The sequence below is a fragment of the Hoplias malabaricus genome, chromosome 6, assembly GCF_029633855.1.
Source record: "Hoplias malabaricus isolate fHopMal1 chromosome 6, fHopMal1.hap1, whole genome shotgun sequence".
Taxonomy (NCBI): domain Eukaryota; kingdom Metazoa; phylum Chordata; class Actinopteri; order Characiformes; family Erythrinidae; genus Hoplias; species Hoplias malabaricus.
Genome location: NC_089805.1, coordinates 45,668,712 through 45,682,777, shown reverse-complemented (window position 1 = coordinate 45,682,777; position 14,066 = coordinate 45,668,712). Strand labels below are relative to the sequence as shown.

Here is a 14,066-nt window from a genome sequence, read left to right as displayed (position 1 = left end):
TCTCCTCTGGGCTTAAGGTTTCCAGCTAACTAATAAATCCCCCCTCACCCCCAGGAGACTTCTGTAACACACTCACACACACAGGAGTGATTACTGCAGGGCCCGCGTTCATGTGAGAGCACAAAGACGAGGTTAAAAGCAACAAAGCAGACACAACGAGCGCGGAGAAATAAGAGCACTGAGTAAAAACGGAGAAGAAAGAGAACAGAGCGAAAACGGCTAAAACCCAGAGCTTCTGCTCCTCGCTCCTCACTGCTGTGCGCTCGGGGTCGGGGTGAACAGAGAGCGGCTCATTATCATTTAAAGGAACAGGTGCTGAAAGCGGGCGTTCTGAACAGGGCTGTTTACACAGGGGGAGAACACTGCTGTGGGGTTTGGACCAGAACTGTGTTCTGGTGGATATAGGAGGATATAGAGTCACTTTGGCTCAGTCTGAACACAAATGCTCCTCACTGTTTAGGGAAATGAAATCTCCCAGCTCCAGATGACAATGTGATGTCAGAAGTTATCCACTCCCTGTTAATGTTCACTGCAGCCACAGGCTTCAGCTCTTCAGCAGCATGAGGGGAAACCACGCCCTTCTCAGGAGTTCTCTCACACACACGGTCCTGGCTCTCTCTCACACGCTGGCTGTTTTCCACTGGCTGGAAAGTGGCTCAGGAAAAGCAGGAGGCCTGTGTTGGGAGTGCGGTGGGATTTCTGTAATGAGATTATTAAAAGAATTTCCTGAGACATTCCCAACAGGACGGATTTCCTCTCTATACCAACACACTCCCAGCTCAGGGCTTGTTTGCACGGCGCCATATTCCTGATGGCTCTGCTCTTGTAGCCAGCATCGCTGAACTCTTAGAGCACTACAGCCCTAGCTCCCGCTAGGTTCGGTAACTCCACACCGACTGTGAAAAATGCTCAGTGGGCGGGGCCCTGCCGTGATGTAGGCTTTAGAGGCGGAGCCAATGAGAGAGGTAGCGCTAGTACGTCATGTTAGTGGACCCACACTCATCCACCGTCGCCTTCTCTCGCTCTCTCCCTCCCTTTTTCCTCGTGGCCTCCATTACCTCCTTCTCTCTCGCCATCCCTCTCTCCCCCATTACCCTCATTGTCTCTCACTTTCCGTCTGTGTTTCCCCTCGTTCTCTTCGCTCCTTTTTTCTCTCGCCACACCCTGTGACCTCCATTCTGTTTCTGTCTGTCTCACTCTGTTCCTCATTCTCACTTTTACTCATCCTCCCTCCGTTATTATCTCTCTCTCTCTCATCGGGGGGTGGTAACACGGTGTGACTGATTTGCAAAACACTTCGGTACCACATGATCCTCGTCTATAGCAGAGTTGAGACTGAGGGGGGCGCTGTAGAGGCACTGGCCACAACAAACACGTTATTTAGTGTGTTTTATTTTTACAGAGCAGTACAGTTCCGCTGGTGACATAACGCCGCTCAGGGTGTAGTTACTCTTTAGGAACTCTCTGGTCATGAGTTAAAGTGTAACTACCCCCACCACCTTCCACTCTGCCTCTGGTTGGACTTCGAACACGGCACTGAAGCAGGAGGAGGGTTGTTTGTGTGTGTTTCTGTAACGATGGGTACACTCCCACTCACTGAGACACGCTCCTATGGTTCAAACGTTATTACTATACTTTTATAAACAGGTCAGCAGTCATCGGCTGGATGTGTCTGAAAAATCAGGGCCTCGGCCCGAGTCTCTGATATCAGTATGATTCAAATATCATCGCACATTCATCGCACAAACATTGGCCAGTGGTGACACATCCCTGAAAAAGCCTGCACTAGAGACGTGTGTCAGAGCTCCAAACACAGCCCAGCAGCGCCATCGCAGCCAACAGTGGGCTACAGTCAGATCAATCAGAACCCAGCAGAGATCTGTCAGCAATATAACATTAAGAGCTCAGTGGAAGACCGAGAGATTTTGTTTTTGAGACTTACACAAGTTTGAAAGAGAATAAAAATGACTCGCGACGTTTTGTTTGATGCACGTCTGACTCCATGTGATTGAGAGCGGCTGAAGGCGTCTGATCATTTGATCAAGACTTCTGTGGCAGCTTCTCACACACAGAGAGAGAGAGAGAGAGAGAGAGAGAGAGAGAGAGAGAGAGAGAGGAGAGTAACTGTTTAAGACCCTCATTACTGCACTTTGTCTCCCCCCACACTAAACTACAGCTGTACAATCAAACGACTCCTCAGTCCTCGTCACAATCTCTCATCTTTAACAGCATCCTGTAGCAGATACTCAGTAAAGAGCAGCCACACAGTGGAAAATACCCCCCCCCCCTATAATGGATCTCCAATACCCCTGGAATCAGCTGAAGTGAACTAATCACCCAACAGGGTCAGTTTAACTGGAGACGAGACACTGCCTCAAAACTCATCTTAGTCCTCACCGTACAGTGGAGAGACATCCTCTCTGTCCAAAGAACACCACGCTTCTCAATCTTCGTTTCTTTTAGTTTAGTGCAGAGTTTGAACACAGCAGCTGTCCTCACACTGTGTGATAATGTCATGATGAACGGACCAATAGAAATGCTCCAAAATGACTCTGAACCATGTTTTTATTTTGGAGATCCCTGAATGCCAACATATCCTCACAGCAGTGTTCCACTGTCCCACTGTGCCGTCACCACGGTGAAGAGGAACACACTCCTGATTAACGCGAGTGGTCATTTAGTGTCACGTCACACTCCTCACCTCTAGATTAGTTCAGACTGGGGTTAGAAAAGGCTCAGGACTGGAACGTCACCTGTAATATTTCCCTCCCTTAACATCTATGGCTGGAGTGCCCTGGAGTAAGGCGTCTAACCCCACAACTGCTGACCTGGAGCTACGGCTGACAGACCATCACTCCTACAGTGTGTGTGTGTGCTCTCATGGTCTTGTGTGTGTTCACTAATCCCGGTTAAATACAGATACTCGGGTTCCCCAAAGGGTTTAATAAAGTGAGTCTACTTTTCCTCTCACTGCAGACTGAGCACACGGTTTATGTCCTGCTGTTTGAGAGAGAGACACAGAGAGAGAGAGAGAGAGAGACACACTCTGAGGAGTGTGAATGGAGGAGATTAGTCCGCTCAGCTGACCCAGACGCTCCTCATTCACCTGAGCTCAGCAGATCAGACTGTATTTAGATTCAGCTCCAATTAACCAGAGATGACCCCTACAGCTGCTAACTTTAGCTCCTCCTCTAATCCGACCAAGGTAAGGCTGAGGTGGCCACTGTCAGGGGAAAGGTCTGGACACACTACAAAAAATATACAGCAAAGTGGACACATGAGGTGGGAAAGCCTTATTTGGTACACACACACACACACACACACTACAGTCGGACTCTCGCCTCCCGCTGACAGAGATGAAGTGTCCGTGCTCTAGGGACAACGATTATGAAACTAGAAGCTTTACAAAACCTCTCCTCACAGCCGCAGACTTCAGTAAAAACACGAGGCACTGATGTGTGGTTTTAGCTGATAATGCACATTAGATAGAGACAATGACGACGGATTTCAGAAACCTTCTCATCTTTCAGTGGAAGTCAATGTAAAAAGGTCTTATTCCGAATAATCTGAGTGTTTCACACAGTGTGAAGGAGCAGCTGTGGTGTTCAAATGATGTAGTAACTAAAAACCCTGTTTTTCTTTGAATAAAAGGGGAGGGAGGGAGCTGCAAACACCAACAGATTAAAAAGAAGTGAAGAAATAAACTGAATTTCTGCAGAAATTAACCTGAAGTCAAAGAGTCAATATTTGGAGAGAATCTGGATCAGTGACAATGTTATCTTCCTCTTGGTCAGCCACTGTTTACACTGCATTCACCTACAGACCCAGCCTCGGAGCCAAACCACTTTCATAACGACCCCTGGCTCAGAGGGAGACACAGCCCCCAGTGCTCCACAAAACCGAGATACGACTGGAATAATGACCTGATAAAGGTATCACCGCTGTCACATGTTCACATCACTCAGGATAATTCATCAACAGAAACACGGCCAATCACCTTCTCTCAGACTCCTCACACTCCTCCACAGAAGAACAGAAACAGACCGCTGAGAGTGGCTGCGTTAAACAGTAACCGAACATCAGATAAATCAGACCCACACACACGTCACTAACAAACACTTAGTGGGTTTACAAAGGGACATTATCTAAGAATCCCTTCTGTTCTCATATCTGTGTGGATCTAAAGCCCACCAGCCCACACACTGTGAAACAAGACCCACCCGGTCTGCTTTCTGTCTGCTGCCTGTGTCTGAAAACAGGAAAAACGAGTTGCTCTGTTTCTGCTCTGCTTCTGACGTCCAGGGCAGAGACTTTAGAATAGCCCCGCCCCCTCGTCTGAGTCTGTCCAATCACAGCGCTGGACCTAAGTTTATGAGAGAGCGCAAAGACGAGGTTAAACGCAGCAAAACGGACACGATGTGCGTGAAAAAATAAGAGCACTGAGTAAAAAGGGAGGAGAAAGAGAACTGAGCAAAAACAGCTAAAAACCAGAGCAGAAATGCTAAAAAGCTAACGTTTGCCAGTGCAGACAGTACTCCTACGCCTGAGCGTATGCCTAAAATTAACGCGAGCCCTCTATGTCAGCGCGTCTATTTTTGTCTTCATCATATTCTGCAGAGTCACTGCACCCATCAAGCCGTTTGTATTGTATTTGGACGCCTCGAGGGACATTCCACCGCCTGAACTGCGTGACGGGGACGGGCAGAGACAGAATGCTGCTCTGGAGGAGTTTCGCTGCCAAAAACCACTGGGCTGTGTTTGGTTTTCTGAAACGCTCCGCTGCTTCTTGCCAAAGTTCTGTTCTCTCACAAAATAACACGCTGTCCCTTCCTCTTTCCCTCTCTGAGACCATGTGCCCCGTCCACAAATGTTTGCGGTGAGCAGAAATCGATGCGCGGGGTTCAGACGCGTCCGAAAGCCTTGACCCGAGATGTGACCTGCTTAGCAAACTCGCCGGATCTGGAAGTAGACTCAGACGATACACAATCGATTAAAGGGCTCACGCCAGGAGGAAATAACTGGACTTCCCAGGCCTTTGAGATAAAAGATGAACGTACACATCATTTACACATTTAAGGAACTCGAGCTTCGATTTCAAGTCAATGTTTTTGTGACATCAGAAAGGAGGAGCACATTTACATTCATCTATTCAGCCCACACCAGTTTAACAGCAGCCTCTCTCTCACACTGGAGCTGAAGGGAGTCCTCTGGCGAGAGTGGCTGGTCCTGAACTGCTGCAGATGCTTTAGAGGGACATGTACGAATGTGTCACAACATTAAACCTCCAATCAGAAGAGAGCTCATCTCCATAATCACCATACTAGGTAGTGCTTTTATCTTTAAAAATACAGCTTCAAACTCACTGTGATGCTCCACTGAGCTGTAACAGGGAGAAAAATAGAATCTGTCGCTGCTATTTAGAGCTCAGCACTGTAGAGGTTGCACTGTGTAACTTTTGGAGGAGGGTAGGAGACTCCAGTCCCCCTTGATTTCAGGACAGTGCTGTAAACGTGAAATACACACTGCAACTGTAGGGGAAGCTCCAGAGCAAAAATATGAAATTTGCCGTTAACACAGCAAGAAATAATCACACAACCTTTGACGTGAAACACTGAACAGCCTTATGGGGCAGTTCCTAAAGGTGAGTGCGTATGAGTGAGTTAAAAGACATCTTCGTAAGGGGGCTTCACATCCAAAAATCGTGGATATGAGCCCTTTAAGGAACAGTATCGTTTAAACATAAAAACACATACTAGTAACAAGGAGCAGTGTATCCACTCCACCAACACCCCCCACCCCCTGAAGCGGTGGGCAGCAATTAGGGGTAAGGTGCCTTGCTCAAAAAGCCCCTCAGCTGTGGATATGAAAGAAGGAGAAAAAGAATGGGGAGTGCACTGTTGGGCTGTGGGAGCCTCATATCTGCGAGCGTGGGTGAGTGAAGGGTTTTCGGCGCTGTGCAGTTCGGCTCAGCGCATGTTGATGATAAAAACCCGTGGTGGAGGAACAGAAAAGTTCTGAAATAAGTCAAATAAGCCAGTTCTACACTGTTCAGAAGTAGAGCTGGCGCTAACAGATACTTGTAGTTCAGCACACCACAGCAGATGATGTTCCAGGGAATGGAGACTCATGGTGCCCAGTTCAGAGTGGGTTCTTGCCTTGTGCCCAATGATTGTGTCCCGCACTGTGACCCTAATCGGGATGAATGTGTTACAGAAGATGAATGATTAAAACGCGTTGTGTCAATCACCTGATAACACTGATTTGACCGAAACTGGTGGCTAAGGTGTTATACAGAATCAAAATGTCACCACAGTGCTGTGCGGCAGTGATAAAACCCTGCTGATTTAATAGACTGAATTTAGGGTCAGTTATAGACATGAATGGAACGCGTGTTGCCCGTGTGTTGTTTACAGAAACAGACACTAGCTCTGTGCTCTGGGGAAGGGTGTGGGGAAAAAACAGGACAGTAATTCTGCACTCATCACTGAACTTTCATTTTCTCTTCTGTATTGCGCTTGTCCATGGCTTTATTACTTCACTGTAAAATCGCCTCCTCACACCTACACAGAAGAGTCAAGTTAATCAAAGGTGCATTTTATTCTGTAACTGTATTCTGCTGTTTTTCCACAAAGGAAGAGAGTTCTGGGGTCTTAAAGTATAACTACACAATCGGGCTGTGGGGTATAACGATAAAACTGTGTATTTAAAAATGTGGACGGTACCTCAGAATGAGGGCTGTATTTATGACGTGTGTGTGCCGTGTCAAATTTCTGCTCTGTGTCTTTAAGAACACGACCAAATATTTTTGTGCATTTAAGAGAGCCACAGGGAGGGGGCGCTGTGGGAGCTCACTGACTGGAGATGTGACAGTTGGAAACAGGTGGAGAAACAAGCCCAGTAGCCCACAGCGGTTATGGGTTTAGCGCTGGGCTTGGGTTAAGAGAGAGAGGAAGAAGGCTGAAAACAGATAAAATACTCAGAAGACCCTTCACTCGACAGTGTACGCCCCCCTGCGGTAATACCGTATATACCATGATATAAGACCGTATATCGGTATGAATAGTGGATACCACCTATCCCTACTACGTGATGCTTTCACCTTAAAATTACAGCTTCAAAACCACTGCGATGCTCCACTGAGGTGTAATATTGAGAATATACCTACTCTGGGTTCAGCACTACAGAAACTACACTATGTAACTTTTGGAGGAGAGTAGGCTCTACTGTCCTTTAACAAGATCATCAGATCTGTTCCTTTCTGTTTCTCAGACATCGCTCATTTACAATGTAGGTAAAGGAACATTAAGCATGTACCAGACACAGTCTGCTCTGCCTCTTCACTCCCAGGTCTGAGGGAGCTTTCGCTGAATACGAAATTAGTTTGGATTGAAATCATAGACGCCACATTAAATCGAAACATGCCCATCCCTAGGAATGAACAATATTCTATATTTGGAGGTGTATAAACTCCACTAACTCTGTTCTCAGACTTCCCCAGAATCTGGCTCAGCATTTCCAGCCTCGTCATGAAGCTCAGCGTCGTCTCATTACAGCGAGAAGAAAACAAACCCAAGGTCAAGAACCAGCGTGAGGAGGGAGAACAAATCACAAACACAAGGCGGCCACATCCCCACAGCTTTCCTCTTAAACGCTCAGAGCAGATTTTCCATGCCATAAACACTCGGGAAGCTGTGGAAAGGAAAAGGAGTTTGTTTATGGGCTTCTGACGTTACAAAACAAGCCCCAAGGCCGGGGGGGGGGGTGACATATGGCCCTCTGCCATCGACCCAGAACACATCTTTAATCTGGAACCACTTAAGGAGTACAGTGGTCTTGGGAGGGGCTGAATAACGTCTCAGAGACATGGAGGAAACACGGCGCAGTCTTAAGAGGCTTCCTTTCACTTTCGGCTTTTATTTACTACAAATGAGTAAAACAAAAACAGGGAATCGACGCCTCCCGTGAACGAGAACTCAGTCTGACCTGTGGGGGACTTCTCTCTCGCTCTCACTGAGTTCCCCTATGGGCATGACATCATTGACATCATGTCTCTGGAGAAGAGAAAAAGGGCTCAGGTCAGGGAATCACGCGCTCGCTGCGAGGAGAATAAGCTGCTTCCGCGCAAGCTTTAAACGCTGATCCGCTCTTTCTCTGCTGAGAAAACAGAACAAGCCCTGCCATAAAAGAGGAAAACAAACCTTCTGCATTCAGGAGAAACAGGCCACTTTTCAGATGTTTCCAAACACACAACCCTGACTCAGACCTCGAGCTGGTTTCAGAGAAACTGAGGCTCTCAGCAGGAGGAAGCCAAGCAGGCGGCGGCTCATCGAACATTTCAACAAGCGACATCTCCACTCGAGTTCCTCGGCTTAAACAAAAGCAGGGCATTATCCGTTTCAAAAGGGAATACACAATGAAGAAAGTGCATGTGTACATTAAAGTGTGGATCTGGAGTCCACCAACTCACACACTGTGAAACAAGACCACCAGGTCAGTTTTCTGTGTTTTGTCTAAGTCTGAAAACACAGGATAAAACGAGTTGTTCTGATTCTACTCCGCTTCTGACGTCAAGTGCGGAGACTTTAGAATGGCCCCGCCCCCTCGTCTGAGTCTGTCCAATCACAGCGCTGGACCCACATTTATGTGAGAGCACAAAGGCGAGGTTAAACAGACAACGAGTGCGGAGAAATACGAGCAACTGAGAAAACAGAACGGAGAAAGAGAACTGAGCCAAAATGGCTAAAAGAAGCTCCTCGCTTCTCACTGCTGTGCATTTTCATTGGTTGAGAAGAGTGTGGTGAACACACCCACATCGAGCCGCTTCCAGCATCAACAAACTCCTTAAAACACAAACAGATGCTGTGGTGCACTTCTTTATAACCGTAATTTATTCTAAATTATTTATAATGTAATTTAAAGTCAAAGTTTTAATGAATGTAATAAAAAAAAAAAAAAAAGGGAAATGCGATTCATGAATTCAGGCCACAATAAAAACCAAACATCAAAGCACACATCAACCATTGGCCTGTACAGCCATAAAAGAACCAGATTTAGCCATAAACATTAATGACCAATCCACCACCAACACAAACAGCCCAGCACACTGTGGTCAGAGTCTGCTCAGCGCGCTGTTACAGCTCTATACTACCACCACAAACACGAGAACTCTCACTCGGCTGAGAACAGGGCCTCGGTCATGGCTGCTCCAGGCTCAGCACTGCAGAAACTGCACCATGTAACCTTTGGAGGAGGGTAGGAAGCCACCCCTTCTCCCTTAATATCAAGACAGTGCTGTTAAAGTGTACAGAATTACACTAACATTAACAGGAGCATAAACAACAAATCCTACCTAGTGTTCCTTTAAAAAAATCCACTTCCACAAAACCGAGTTAAGGGAAGAGTGCAACACTTCATCCCCCTCTCCACATTTCCACAGAGACGTCCCTGGAGGAAAGATTAGTGCAGAAATCTCGGCCACACAAACAGGCTTTTATTATGGATTTACCAGGACTTTTATACGGCTCTGTGTCTTATATAAAGCGACACATAACCTCAGCAACCTCCCGTTACCTGCTCGAGTTTACGGTCTGGAGGTTACTACAGTGCAGGCGGCCACCTGCTGGCTCATGAATATTTAAATCACTTCAATATATTTGTCTTATGAGACGTTAAAGAGCCCATACTCTGCATTTTCCAGTGTTTATTTCATACCCCAAGGTCCATTTACGAAGGTGGTGAGGTTTCACAAACGCAAACTGAGCACTGTTAATATTTACAGGACCAAAATCCCTCCTCTCGGATTACAGAGGTCAGCTTGGTTAACACTGATAGACCTACATGTAAACAACCGCGGTTCTGATTGGCTGGTCTCGGTCCAGAACCAGGGAAAAAAAAGGACACACTCTGTATAACTCCATAAGGCTCATTTATACTCCCTCTGCGTACAGAAACGTGAACGTGTGCATCGGCTCAGTTGACCTGGTTGTTGAGGAACACATCCAGTAGAGGGCAGTTCAGAGTAAGAATCAAACATGAGGAAGGCAGAGGAACTTGTTCTGTATTTAATTCAAAAACCGTGGTGGTCTCTGAGGCCGTTAAATACTGCGCGACATTTGGAACGTAGATTCACTCGTCTTACCAATGAGGGAAATTGATAACGAGCATTATTTCCAATACTTTGTGGCAGGGTATTGAATAACTTGCCTGATGTGCAGGGGCTGTGAGAACTCAGTGAGCCTGTGAGTGAGGTAGAGCGATTAGCATCACCATCCGCTTCTTTCACTGTCCCCATGGTCTTCAGTGGTATTACTCCGTCTCGTCCACATCCGTAAGCTTTCAGAAAACGTGCAGGTTATGTACTAAATGAACAGAGTACAGACAGATGGCTCCGCTCGTATCCGTATATAAATGAGCCTTTAGACTGAGGAAACCCACGCAGACACAGGGAGAACACACCACACTCCTCACAGACTGTCACCCGGAGGAAACCCACGCAGACACAGAGAACACACCACACTCCTCACAGACAGTCACCCGGAGGAAACCCACGCAGACACAAGGAGAACACACCACACTCCTCACAGACAGTCACCCGGAGGAAACCCACGCAGACACCGAGAGAACACACCACACTCCTCACAGACAGTCACCCGGAGGAAACCCACGCAGACACCGAGAGAACACACCACACTCCTCACAGACAGTCACCCGGAGGAAACCCACGCAGACACAAGGAGAACACACCACACTCCTCACAGACAGTCACCCGGAGGAAACCCACGCAGACACCGAGAGAACACACCACACTCCTCACAGACCCGGAGCAGGACTCGAACCCACAACCTCCAGGTCCCTGGTGTTCTGTGACTGCGACACTACCTGTGTAGTGTGAAAAGAGTTCTTTGGGTGCTGCATTCGTTCTGAGCTCCATCAGACATTGTCATGTTTAATACTACACCACAGTTCCCATAAAATGACAAGCACAAGAGCGGGAGAATGTTTAAATATTGAACTACAATTATACTTCACACAAAACCTCTTTCTAATCTATCTGTACACGTAATAACACACCGAGGTATGAGGTTTCGTCCCGACAGTGAACTCCTGTGTTAATTCGGCTTGCTCAAACAGTGTGCTTTGCGTAGCCTAGCACATCACAAACACAACCAAACAACACAGGCTGGCTTTCATATTTGGTTTCTTTACATAGACTGTAATAATTGTGGCATGAGAGGCATGACTAAACAAAAAAGAGGAGGGTCCATCTGGTCCCCCACAACGACCTCAGGTCCCTCCAGGGGAATCCCCAGGTGTTCCCAGGCCTGCTGGGATATATAACCCCTGCAGTGGGCCCTGGGTCTCCTCGGGGCCTCCTCCCAGTTGGCTGTGCCTGGTAAACCTGACCTTAACAAAACAAGTCCTGGATGATAAACACGAACAACACCAGGATCTCAGTCATTTCTCCCTCTGTGACCTGCTCTGGTCCAAACCCCACAGCAGTGTTCTCCCCCTGTGTAAACAGCCCCTGTTCAGAATGCACCTGTTCCTTTAAATGATAATGAGCCGCTCTCTGTTCACCCCGACCCCGAGCGCACAGCAGTGAGGAGCGAGGAGCAGAAGCTCTGGGTTCTAGCCGTTTTCGCTCTGTTCTCTTTCTTCTCTGTTTTTTCTCAGTGCTCTTGTTTCTCCGCGCTCGTTGTGTCTGCTTCTCTGAGTTTAACCTCGTCTTTTGCGCTCTCACATAAACACGGGTCCAGCGCTGTGATTGGACAGAGTCAGACGAGGGGGCGGGGCCATTCTAAAGTCTCTGCACTTGACGTCAGAAACGGAGTAGAATCAGAAAGACTCGTTTTATCCTGTGTTTCAGACTCAGGCAGCGCACAGAGAACTGACTTGGGGGTGGGGTGGGGTCTTGTCTCACCGCCCTAACCTGAGGACTGTCCAATAAGAGTGTCCCTCAGCTCTTCTCCAGCTGGACAGCCTTTACGTTGTCTAGCTAACAGAGTGCGACACTAAACACACCCGGTTATGTCCTCAAACTTTCACAGGACATCAGCGGTACCTGCTGCTTTCAGATTCAGACCAAAGATAAGTGAGAAGATGGAGATAAGAGGTTTTTGTTCTGGCGGTGACTCACTGCACTAATGTTAACTCTGACAGATGTATTTAAACAGCACCGTTTTAAAGAGAGAACTGAAGCGTACTGTTCCTTAAAGATCCCTTAAAGTTCTGAGTGCTGTGGTTTTTATGACATCACAAACCCATAAGCTTCTATTCAGACCATTAAATGAAGGATTCTGTTGGGTGTTTGTTGGGTGTGTCTGGGCCTGTCACAGTCATTGCCTTATCATACAGCACACAGACATTTCCTCAGTAAACTTTGCTCACCTCCATATTTCCATGTGTGTTTACTGGCGTGTTTGTTTATGTCAGTATGAACACCACCTGCTCTGGAGCCATTTTGATACACGCATTATTGAAAGGACCTTTTATTTATTTAAGAAATATAATATATTGCTCTTTAAAGGGCGTGTTCTCTGTATTAAATGTTGTGTGTGCTCTTGATATCAGTGATAAAAGTGACATTATCACTGTTTATTGCAATTCTTGTTGAGGAAGTACATCAATCAAAACATGGTGATTGTGGCAGGCCTCGTGACATCAGAAGACACATGAAAAAAGGGTTGTTTTCTGCCGTCTGGTTCCTTTAACTGGGCAGTAGTCACCAGCTGGTGCTTTAAAACGAATCTCGGTGCTGAAAGTAACGCCAGTCTCCCATTGTGCTATTACCACACATGAAGACAATTGAGTACAGTGTGTAAATGCACATTGTGACATCACAATAACAAACCCAATCAAAGTCTTCGTATTTCTGCTTTCCTCATACAGACCGTAGTAACAGAGACACGAGAGGTACGCGTCTCAACTTTAATCCAGTTCCCAAACATACGTCAAAGACAGTATCTGTAAAGTTGTATTATGTGACATCACAAATACAAAACACGTTCCCCATATATTGAGGGTTTCAAACGTGGCTTTAAAAAGGGCAAATGCCTAAACTTTAACCACAAGCTCAAAATGTATATTCAAACACAGAAATGAGGGGTGTTTTACACAGTCCTGTTTCTGCGGGATGGGCCCTTTAATGTTGCATTAAAGGGCAAGTCCACAGTTACCTCATACCGAGAAATGCGCTCAGAAACCTCCCCAAAACCAGGGATATGACGCATATAGGTGTTTTTACGGAATGAACACCGGGTTTGTACGTGTTCCAGCTCGTATTCGTGCTCGGAGTACGAGGAATACGCCGAAGAGCGTCGTTAATCGGAGAGATAACGCTGGCTAACAGCGAGGCAGCTAACAGGCCCGGGGAGAGCCGCTGTGTTGAGTCCAGAGTAAGAAAATCACACAAAGAGGACATTCACACTCTCTCTCTCTCACACTCCCGGGAGGTGAACGTGTCTAAATCGCCGTAAAAGCTGTTTTCTCGCTCTTTAACGCCTTTTCTCCGGCGCTTTGTTTGGCCACTCGCTAGCGCTCGGTTCTCCAGCGAAGCTTGGTCACAACGGGAAGTTTTATTAAAATACGAAACGTAGTTTTTTATACACATTTTTTAAAAGTCTTACCTTTCCTCTCAGCCGCAGAACAGCATCTCATACCAGAACAGCGTACTCAGCCGAAACTCGGCCCTAACGGTGTCCGGACTCACACAAAACTGCTCACTACTGCTCAAACTTATCGACTGCTCCCTCCCTCCCTCACTTCGTTCTCTCTCTCTTTCTCTTTCTCTCACACACTGTAATCGTCTCTCTCTCTCGTTTTCTCTTTCTGTAACCGCCTCTCTCGCCCTGCGGCTCGGTCCCAATTCAACTTTCCTTACACACTCTCCCTCAAAGTTGTTCCCTACAGCTGTTCCTCCGTTAAAACTTATCGAGCTCTCTCTCTCTCTCTCTCTCTCTCTCTCTCAACTGTTTCGTCTCAATCCGACCTGCCGTCCTCCCTCGCTCCCTCCCTCCCTTCCTCCCTCCGAGAGCGAACTTTAGTGGGAAAGGCCCTAAATAACGGCT

General features: G+C 47.0%; 1 protein-coding gene across 2 annotated transcripts in view; it reads right to left on the bottom strand.

The window, feature by feature from the left end:
* The window catches only part of rnf19a (ring finger protein 19A, RBR E3 ubiquitin protein ligase), a 40,460-nt gene extending 26,594 nt beyond the window's left edge, over positions 1-13,866 (bottom strand). For both annotated transcript variants that reach the window (XM_066674063.1, XM_066674064.1), the window contains exon 1: positions 13,626-13,866. In XM_066674063.1, coding sequence (XP_066530160.1) covers positions 13,626-13,656 — 31 coding nt within the window. In that variant the 5' untranslated portion in view covers positions 13,657-13,866. The remainder of the gene's footprint in view (positions 1-13,625) is intronic.
* Between the last annotated feature and the right edge of the window lie 200 nt (positions 13,867-14,066).